This window comes from Carya illinoinensis, chromosome 7, assembly GCF_018687715.1.
Source record: "Carya illinoinensis cultivar Pawnee chromosome 7, C.illinoinensisPawnee_v1, whole genome shotgun sequence".
Taxonomy (NCBI): Eukaryota; Viridiplantae; Streptophyta; class Magnoliopsida; order Fagales; family Juglandaceae; genus Carya; species Carya illinoinensis.
The window spans coordinates 826,726-837,979 of NC_056758.1; the positions used below are offsets into that span (position 1 = coordinate 826,726).

At 38.9% G+C, this 11,254-nt stretch overlaps 1 protein-coding gene across 1 annotated transcript; it reads left to right on the plus strand.

The window, feature by feature from the left end:
• Positions 1–758: 758 nt before the first annotated feature.
• On the plus strand, positions 759–4,411 carry LOC122315394. The gene is made up of 3 exons (XM_043131269.1): positions 759–3,271; positions 3,425–3,512; positions 3,614–4,411. The coding sequence occupies exons 1-3, from the start codon at positions 759–761 to the stop codon at positions 4,409–4,411; spliced, it is 3,399 nt and encodes a 1,132-aa protein (XP_042987203.1).
• The last annotated feature ends 6,843 nt before the right edge of the window (positions 4,412–11,254 follow it).

The following is an 11,254-nucleotide window of genomic DNA, read 5'->3' on the forward strand; positions in this document are numbered from 1 at the left end:
GCTAAAGATGCAAATCTTTAGCGACCAAGCTTGAAGCAGAGATGCCTCCTCCCCGATATGTTTCATTGTCTTTTTCATTAACACAACACAGGACTTGGAAATCTGTTAATATGTCTATACCTATAATCTGGAAACAGATTATAGGGCCTTCTGTTTGGTCTTAGGCAGTGTGTAATTTTAAATCGAACACAGCTTGCTGCAACAAAAGATTAAATATATAACAGCTGAAATATATTTTTGACAACAAACATTACCATTGATGGTAATAATCATTATAATGTTTGTAGAAAACTCTAATGACGCTGATCATTCCAGAAAAGTATTGGAAAGCTTTTGGGGTTCTTCCATTACTGTTTGTAGAAACAAGTAAGAGCACCCTTGCCAGTCACTCAATCCCTTACCCCTTCTACACATACAATGAACATTAATAGAAGCTCACAATTCCCCCATGCAAGCATTTTATCTATCTGTGGTTGGTCATTCACAAATTCGTTACTTCACCCATTTTGCATCATGATCCTATTAATTTCTAACTTCTTTAGTTACCTTATAACTGATGCTCTTTGAGAAAGTATATATTCTGCTCATGCTAAGAGTTACACATGTAGTTCTGTGAAAAGTTTTTTCACAGAGTTCATGCTATTGTCTTATTATCCCCCTAACCAGTTATTCTCCACATGCTAGTTACTTCTCCGCCCTACCTTATGATAATTATAACTTCACTATCATACACACTCATTCATTATTCTTTTTATTAGATGGACAAAAGCTGGATGACTTTGGGTGATAGACTTTTATCACCTGCTTACGCTGATGGGGTACGCAATTTCCTTACAATGGCACAAAACCATTCCATGGGAAGTGATCGCATTCGGTGTCCATGCCGTATATGCTGTAATAATCTCTTCTTGCCTATACTTGAGGTGGAGTCTCACTTGTTTATAAAAGGGATAGATCCAAATTACACGCACTGGATATTTCATGGGGAGGAGGAAACACTCCCCACCATTGACGATGATGGCGATCCCGAGGTTGAAAGTGGAGATGTGTACATTGATGACATAGATGGTATGCTACATGACATACGGGCAGCCACATTACGAGATGCTCCTCAAGACAACACTACATCACCAACTCACTCAGCAATACCTCAATCCTCCCCAAACTCAACTTTTGACCAACTATTAGAGGATGCCCGACGGCCTCTTTTCGAGGGTTGCACAAATTTCTCAAAGCTCTCTTTCGTAGTGAAGTTGTTACATATTAAAACACTTGGTGGGTGGTCAATCAAGTCTTTTGATATGCTGCTAAGCCTTTTGGGGTCAGCCTTTCCTAATGCTGAATTGCCACAATCATATGAGGAGGCGAGGACATTGGAGCGTGGTTTGGGTTTCACGTACCACAAAATACATGCATGCCCTAATGACTGCATCTTATTCTGGAAAGAAAATGCTAATCTGTCTGAGTGTCCTATCTGTAAGGCGTCGCGATGGAAGCCATATACACACGGGTCACGAGTGATCCCTCAAAAAGTGCTTCGTCATTTTCCCTTGAAGCCAAGATTGCAGCGTCTCTTTGTGTCAACCAAGATAGCGGGTGACATGAGATGGCATAAGGAGCAGCGGGTCATCGATGAGAGTAGTATGAGACATCCTGCTGACTCTGAGTCTTGGAAGACATTTGATCAAGCTCATAGTTGGTTTGCAAGGGATGCTCGCAATGTCAGGCTTGGTTTGGCAAGTGACGGGTTCAATCCCTTCAACAATCTGGCAAAACCTTATAGCATTTGGCCAGTGATTCTTGTCCCGTATAACTTACCGCCATGGTTATGCATGAAGGATTCATTCTTTATGACATCCCTCATTATCCCTGGCCCAAAATCACCAGGGAATGACATTGATGTGTATTTGCAACCATTAATTGATGAGTTACTTGAACTTTGGGCACATGGGGTACCTACATATGATGCATCCACTAAAGAAATGTTCATGTTACATGCTGCATTGTTGTGGACAATTAATGACTTTCCCGCTTATGGAAATCTGTCTGGGTGGTCAACAAAAGGGAAATTGGCATGTCCATCTTGCAATGCCAGTACAGATTCCAACTGGTTGAAGTATGGTAGAAAACATTGTTATATGGGACATCGACGTCTCTTACCCAGCGATCACACCTGGCGAACGAGAAAAGGGTTGTTCAACGGTAAAGAAGATCTTCGCATGCCACCAGCATTGGTTGAAGGACATGATCTAATAACTCAGTTACAAATGCTTGGAGATATTCAATTTGGAAAATCTTGTAGGAAGAGAAAACGTACAACAGAAGAGTTGAACTGGACAAAGAAAAGCATATTCTTCAAACTACCTTATTGGTCAACAATGCGGCTTAGACATAATCTAGATGTTATGCATATTGAGAAGAATATTTCCGAGAACATTTTGGGCACTTTAATGAACATCCCGGGCAAGACAAAAGATAACACTAATTCACGGCGTGACCTAGAGATCCTGGGGTTTAGAAAGGAATTACATCTGAAACGTGAAGGTGAACGAACTATTATGCCACATGCATCATACACATTACATGGAGATGAAAGGAATAAATTCTGTGAGTGGCTTGCTGAGGTGAAATTTCCTGATGGGTTTGCTTCTAATATCACGCACTGTGTATCTGTACGTGATTCCAAGATCTCTGGGCTCAAAAGCCATGACCATCATGTTTTCTTGCAAACTCTACTTCCTATTGCTGTGGGGGGGTTCTTAAGGAGGGATATTGCATTGGCTTTGACTGAACTTAGTAGTTTCTTCAAAGAGTTGTGCGCCCGAACAGTAGATGTGAATCGCCTATCAAAGCTCCAGCTTGATATCGTCACCATTCTATGCAAACTGGAGATGATTTTCCCTCCATCTTTTTTCGATGTAATGGTCCACCTAGCTGTCCATTTACCCCGTGAGGCTATTCTTGGCGGTCCAGTTCAATATCGGTGGATGTACCCGTTTGAGAGGTATCTCGGCAAGTTCAAGCGGTATGTTAAGAACAAAGCACATCCAGAAGGTTCAATAGCGGAAGCCTGGGTTCACATTGAGTGTTTGACATTTTGCTCAATGTATCTCAAAGATGTTGAGACGAAGTTTAATCGACCGGACCGTAACATTGATGGTGTAGAAGATGAGACTCTAGATGGGTTCACAATTTTCAACCAGAAACTTCGTCCCTTGGGTATAGCTAATAGTGTGCAATTACACGATAAACTCCATACAGCAGCCATTTGGTATGTGCTTAACAACTGCATTGAGATTGGACCCTATTTAGAGTAAGCAATCATTACCTAACTCGTGCTTTCGATGTTTCAACAAACTACCTCACCATTTAATTTGGGACACTCACTAAATTTGTTTCCCCCATTTCTTTGCTACAAATGCAGGGAACACTACGACAAATGCAAGGTGTCAAACCCAAATTCTATTGATCGCATGCAACAAACTGAGTTTCCAAATTGGTTCAAGCAACGTGCAAGTTAGTTTGCTAGTTATCTACTTAGAATATACCCGACCAGCATATGACAATGTATATCGACTATTTAAGTTCACCATTTACCCCGATATTCATGTAGGTGGTGGACCAGCGTAACAACAACCCACTTGATGTGTCCCCAGATTTGTATGCGTTAGCTTGTGGTCCTGACCGTTGGGTCGCAACATATGCTGCCTGCATTATAAATGGTAAACGGTTCCATACGAAGAGCCGTGAACTTCGCCGGCGAAGCCAAAATTCCGGAGTGTTGGTAACTGGTGATCAAGAAACTGATAATGTAGATTTTTATGGTCTTATAAATGATGTTGTAGAGTTACACTACATGGGAGGTCGGAGAGTGTACTTGTTCAATTGTGATTGGTTTGATGTTGGTGATAAAAGGCGAGGGATACGGGTAGACGATCATTTAACTAGTGTCAATATGAATAGGACCTGGTATAAGGACGAACCATATGTGCTGGCATGTCAGGCTTCCCAGTGTTTTTACATTAGGGATATAAGGGCGAAAGGGAACTGGTTTGTTGTGCAGAAGTACAATAATAGGAATGTGTATGACATTCCACCAGTGCACAGGGTTTTAGACGGTAATGATGGCGAATCAAGTGATGATGATGCCTATCAAGAGATTGAGTCATCAGATGATTATCCACTTTTGCATTGTGATGCATGTCCTGTGTCAACTCCACTTAGTAGGACTGATATAGAACCTACACACATTGATGCACGAGACCACATGGAGTCGGGTGGTGCACACAGAAATTCACCAGATTTTATTGATGATAGCATGGTTCCATCGGGTTCTGGAGATGCATATGGTGATTGGGAGTATTCAGATGATGAGGACAAGTCAACCGACTCTGAGTCCTCCTCAGAATAGGTAACTTTTGACATTTTATCAGTAACTAATAATTCTCATACCCAAAGAATATGCAAATCTATGTGGTTTAAACGCTAACGTTTGAATAATTTGCAACATAAATTGTGGACGAGCATCAACTTGCCAATGACTTGATTAGCCGATATAACTATACTAGAATACTGATAAGCCAAATATTTGGGTACTGCATATAAATAATTAATACTCGACCAGTCTTATTAATTTAATGCATTCTCTTATTAGAATAATTTGCAGTTTGATGGTATTCCACGTCTCTTGATACACATTGATGACACAATATTAATCCATCTTAGGTTGGGTTCAAAGGAAGAGAAATTTTGATGTCGTGTTCTTAAAAAATCCATTGCAATCCTATCTAATGGTATGCTGAGCACGAGGAGCATGAACGGCCCAGGTAGATATTCTAGCTAACTTTCCTCGCCTCATGAATTGGTTGTTAGATATGATCCTAACACAAATGATATGTGGTTGAAATGTAGGTGACCCAATGGGAGCCAGTGTCCGAGGTCGGGCCAGAGGCCGAGGATTCCGTGGTAGAAGACTTGTCCCTTATTCATGCCGAGCTCGCCGGCCACGCGGTGTTCGGATTAGTTCATACCATAGTCCAGGAGATGTGGACGAGGCTAGCTCAGATGACTCTACCCAGCCCCCAAGCCATCCTTGGGAGCCACCATGTGCGACCACACCACTGGAGCCCGAGCCATGCCAAGTCAGCTCACCCAGTCCATTACCAGAGCTTCATAGAGATCATGAAAGTATGTATACCTGCAAGGGATGGGTTTAATATTATTTTTAAACAAATTGATTGGTGTTCTGACATTTGTTGTAAGATAGTTCGAGATAGTTCGATCAAACTCTGATAATTAGCAATTATTATTACAAATTACAGTAGTGGATGCCCACACGGAGGCTAACAGAGTGACCGGTCAATCAATGCCACCAGAGCCTCCTGTAGACCGTGTTGGTATAGTTCACATATGTGGAAGTTGTATCTTGGTTCAAAATTTACATATCATGCTGTTAAAATATATTTGTATGATAATTAAATGAGGCTGATTTTGAATTATTTTTACTATGTCATACAGGTGTGGATGCCCCCACGGAGCCTAACATCGTGACATCATTTCATGTAGAGCTAGAGTCTATTGGAGTCCAAATCGGTATAGTTCATATCTACGGGAGTTTTTAACACAAAATGAGTTGTTTGATGATGGTGAAATCATTAAACAACTAAATTCGATTAGACCAAATCACTAGACATTATTCATGTTATGTCATACAGGTGAGGAAACCCCCACGGGGAATGTACAAAACCAGGCACAAAAGAGACGAGGACGTGGGCCAGCCAAATGCACTGAATTTGAAAAAATGCGGAAGTATGGAAAGGTGCTTTTGAAGATAAATACCGGGGAAACCGCACCATGCTGTTCAAACGCCAACATGTTCACAACACGAGTTACGTGGATAGTCAAACATCATTGTGACATGAGTTATGCAAGATGGAGTGATGTACCCCAAGCGCATAAGGATGAGCTGATCGATCGTGTTCGGGTAAGACTTTCCACTTTAATGTTTGGGACCACAATAGCTTACGTAGTACGTATTGATGACATCGAGTATTTTTGATTATATATGTAGGGTGATTTTGAACTTGATTGGGAGTTGGAGAACCATCGATTAACAGTAACTAAACAGCTTCGGAAGAGATTTAATGCATTCCACCATGAATTGCATAGCATATATTTATCCTATGGGAGCCACGAGGAAGCATTAGCTAGTGGGACTGAGCGGGTCAGCCCCCTTGTTTGGGTTAAGCTATGTACAAGATGGGGTAGCGAGGCCTTCAAGGTATGCAATATTTTCAATTCATACAAACCAAGATTCTGGTGGTTAATAAGTCAGGGCCTACTTGGAACATCCTTCATATTTTGTATATGTTTCTTAATACTTGTTTGGGTTGGACATGACAGAAAATATCTGACAAAAATCGGGAGAATAGGAAGAAGCTAGTTATTAACCACACAGCAGGTCGCAAATCGTTTGTGCGGATTCTTGAAGAAAAGGTATAAGTTTTATGCATTATTTTGTGCAATATAGCTTATACATCACATTTTCATTTTCATAACTAATGAACATAATTGGTTGCAAAGATTAAATACCAGGATTAAGCTACCAATGCAAGCCAAATTTTTTGAAATATAACACATTCCTAACTATGTGTTATATATACACATTCCACACACATGTAGAGGGCTGAATCGGCAAATTTGGTAGACTTCTTCAAGGAAACCCACTGGTCCAAGAAGAATTCAAAATTTATAACAGCTGCAACCGAAGATAAATATGTGAGTATATTCCACTCAACTGTGATTATTTGGGAATCGCAATGCTAGTGTACATTTATCTAATTAATTAAAAATGGAGCATTACCCCTCCAGCTTTATAGTTACTCGATTAATAATGTCGTATTTCAGAAGGATATGGTTGGAAAGCTGGATACTCTAGAACCAGAGCAACGAACTGATGAAGCAGCAGCGGGTGTCTTCAGAGAGGTACTCGGTTCGAGACCTGGCTATGCAAGAGGATTAGGGGAGATGGTAATCCCAGAGTCTACGAGACAACGCTCATTGGAACGAGAGAGAGAGTACATAGCCTTGATTGAAAAACATAAGAAAGAGGCTGAATCTTCCAAGAGTGAGATGGAGGCAATGAAGGCAAACATGCAGAAGCTATTGGAAAGACAAGAGCAGACCGACCGCCTTTTGAGGGCTTTCTTTGCTGCTAACCCGTCCCTTAGTGAGTCTGTTAGAGAGACTGAGTCTGTTCCAGAGACTCAGTGAGCTGGTTTTTGTGAGAAAATATGAATCTGTTTTTTGTGGCTGTTTTGGGTGCATATTTTGTTGTTCCAATGGTGGGTAGACTATAGTTTACCCAATGGAAGGCTATATGTATATGTTTTGTGGGAGAAGGCTGATGGGGTTGGGTAACGATGAATTTTTGGGCCCTTTGAGATATCCTTAATTATATATGGTGGAAGTTTGGGCCGATGTTAAGCTATGTGGTAATATCAAAACAGGTAAATATTTTACCATTTATTTGCCAACCACTATCTTATTATCTAAAGCATATTTGATTATATATGATTGAGGACTTGACTACTTGTTGTATTCTCATCGTACTAATGGTAAACTTACGGACCTGTGTACTTATGTACAGGATAAGTAATACAATGTATGTACATGGTATGATAGGCAGCGGGTCACCTTGGCTGAAGTGTTAGGGATAATATCCAAGGATGCTTGTATAGTGATGGTGCAGAAATTCAGACCTGTGACTTTCACTCACAGGTGATGTCATCATCACTTCTTTTTTCTTGACCTGGAGCAAGCATGAAAGGGGTTGAACTTGTTTCATTTCATATTAGAATAGGTAGTTTCAATGAATTATAGGGTGATATATATGGTGTGGTCTTGTATCATACTCATCTTGATTTCAATATCTTATTCTTAATTTGTGGTAATTAATCGCAATGGGGTTTTATGATCCTACTTGGGGAATACCACATGCTACAATTTCGCAAAATGTAATCTTGCTCATATTTTGCTTATAGGACTCTAGAGCCCACGGTCGACATGAAAAGAATGGCTTTCTTTGCTGGGGCAGCTGCTGTATCATGACGATGATTACGCTGGTAAATATCCGAACTAGACATAGCCATTTAAACAAATTTATAGTCTGTGAAAAATGTTAAATGTTAACATTGGTATGCGGGAGAATAGTGTGGAGGCATAAGAAAAAAACTCAAAAAACTCCCTAACTTTATATACATGTTGCTGTTTGGGAATGTTGGAGGCCTAATATCCGCATGTACTTTGATTCTGACAAAGTTCATGCCACCCCAAGCGCACTAGGAAGTTAAAACACTTGTTGCTACATGTAATGGAAAGGAATTTGAAATCCAATTTCAGATTGCATTAACAGTATACTTCTGTTGGTATGATCAAAAAAGTTTGGAGGCAGACTAGTTTCACAAACTGGTCCAACAAATCCAATGTAAAGGGTAGGCACAGCATTAATCCCTTATGGTCATGTAAGTTATTTCATTAACACAAATTAAATTGATTGGAGCCATATAACTTTAACATGATATATAGGGCATCATATGTAACATCTTTATGTTAAATATATACAGTTGTTAGAGCTAAAACAACTGTAATAACCCTCCTTACCAGATTCACTCTATTTATAAGTTGTTCTCAACCCAAATAACAAATTTTCTTCAAATTGTATAATTTTTCAAGTAGCAGAATTTATTATATGCTGCTACTTTTACTATCTTAACATAAACATCTTGTTGTATTATTTATTTCCTGATATTGTGTAGTTGCCCATTTCTATAATAAAGCCAAAAACTGGGCAACTATTGGAATTGGCAAAAAGGTATCTTCACAAAATGCAAGACACTCTGCATTTTTAATCTAAAATACGTCACAAGCCAAATTTTGAACCATACAAATTAATGCAAAATATAGCAAGCACACCACACAAGTCCACACACAAAACATGTTGATTCCCTAACTGGCATGCACAAAGTTAAGAATTATAAAATCCAGTAGCCTACCATACTCCATTTGACTATCATGACTATTTAAAAGTCTGTACATGCTTTTCCTTGGAAGTGCACACAGAAATGCTCACATAATTTCCAAGTAACATTTGTTTGCTCTTTGCTACATGTAGCAAAGTGCTCATCATAGCACTTTTATCATCTTAAGTGCATTTTTGTACTTGCCTACAACTTGATATGAATGCAGTGCACTGGAGCTTGTATACTTTCTCAGTTTTTCCAGTCATAGCATCTTACAAGTCTGCAAATCATGCTTGAAGATTTTCTATCTCAACCTTGGCATACATTTCTCACACTTTAATTGGTTCGAATAAGTTTGAGTCTTGGGCTTTATACTAAAACATTTTAGCTCTAGTATATTCAGTTTGAGCTGCATCTGTGGGCCATATTGCAGGAGACTGAAAACTGTCTGCTTTATCCTTCCCATACAATTCCTTAAATCCAGCTACCACAACTCCATGAAAGTCACAAATTTTACCAGCAGATATAGAATTTGGTCTTTATCGTTTGCAGTAAGTGTTGTTATGGGTTTTCTAAACAAGCACACAGTTAGTTTGTTTAATTAATTACCCCATATATGTTATTATATAGAGTAAAGGCCTTAATCTCTAAGTACAGTACAGTTAGAAGACGTTGAAATCTGTTTATGCTAAGGTAATAAGTTTTCATGTGTCTATATAGAGTTGTTAGCATAATCTGATATAAGATCTTATAAGGAAAAACTTCGTATGATGTTTTATATATATATTATATGCAGATAAGTAGACAACTGTGTAACCCACGTAGAAAGCATTTTGGTGTAATGCTGATTTGGGTATCCCAACATTTTCAAGTGCATGTATATAATATCTAGAGGCTATGATTCATAATGTTGATCGTTTTGCAATATAAATGTTTTTGTCCCTACCTGCTCTTGCATTTGTTTGGACCAGCGATTGATCAAAGGGGTACAGAACTGTTTGTAGAGTCGCATGGGTGCAGCTGTGCCAAACATGTTCCAGCCAACAAGGTGTTAAAGCTTCAGGATTAACCATTACCATTACTCGCATGGGTGCAGCTGTGTCTTTATTGAGAGAAGAACATTTGTAAAACAAGTTTCATATGTATTTTGTGTAACAGATTTTTAGCTCAGGTTTATAGTACTTAAAATTCCCTTCCATTAATGCACCAAGCCAATGTATTACATCATGACTAAAAGAATCAGCACAATATTGTTTTCACAACAATGAATTTATATTAAATTCATTGGTATGGTTGTTAAATGGTATGGTATTTGGATCTAAATGGAATGTTTGTACATATATTTCGGAAATATATGTTGTGATCTGAGTTGGATGTCAATTAGGTACCCAAAAGTAATTCCAATTACCAACTGGGTGGGTGTAAAATAGGACTATTCTCGGCGCTATACAATTCGCTGGGAATAAAATTTTCACAGAAAATTTATTACCAGCGATCCCTTACTGCTGGAAAACTAAACTCAGCGATGTATCACTGCTGCAAGTAACAATTAAGACAATGCTGGAAGATTATTTCCAGCGTTATAAACTGCTGGAAATTAATGCTATTCTCAGCGCAGTGTTTAAACGCTGCATATATTGATTATTCTCGGCGTTTAGTACCGCTGGAAATTGAAATATTCTCAGCGCCATTTCAAAGCGCTGGGAATAATACTGGAATATTTCAGCGTTTTACAAATACGCTACAATTATTAACCATTACTTTCAGCGACTTGTTGGTTATTCTCGACTATTATATTACGCTGGAAAATTTATTCTCAGCGATTAAGTCTCAAATCTGAGCCATAACAGCGGCGAAAATAATTTTTCTCCCAGCGGCAAAACACGCTGGAAATACTGGACTATTCGCAGCGATTTTTTTCTCTCGCTAGAGTAATTTATAAGTGAGTATACAAATGCGACTAACTTGCAGCGGTTAAGGAATCGCTGATTATGATTATTTCTAGCGATTTTGTGCCTTTTTTCCGACTACTTATGGCGCTGCAAAAAGCGTATTTTCTTGTAGTGCTGTATATATAATAATTGTAGTTATTTCATCTTGTCAAGGATACTAATAATCTCTATCGATCGTCTTCGATCCTATAGTACTTGTGATTTCTTTCTTTATGAAAGATCACGTTGAGAATGACTGATGGACAAACGACTGCATGCATTCTTCTAACCATGTATATATAT

What these genes read in the sequence shown, in the direction of transcription:
- LOC122315394 (XM_043131269.1), top strand. Translation starts at nt 759, where the DNA reads ATGGACAAAAGCTGGATGACTTTGGGTGATAGACTTTTATCACCTGCT. An exon ending in CTCCATACAGCAGCCATTTG is followed by an intron (nt 3,272 to 3,424) that starts GTATGTGCTTAA and finishes CTACAAATGCAG; the next exon opens with GGAACACTACGACAAATGCA. An exon ending in CAAATTGGTTCAAGCAACGT is followed by an intron (nt 3,513 to 3,613) that starts GCAAGTTAGTTT and finishes ATATTCATGTAG; the next exon opens with GTGGTGGACCAGCGTAACAA.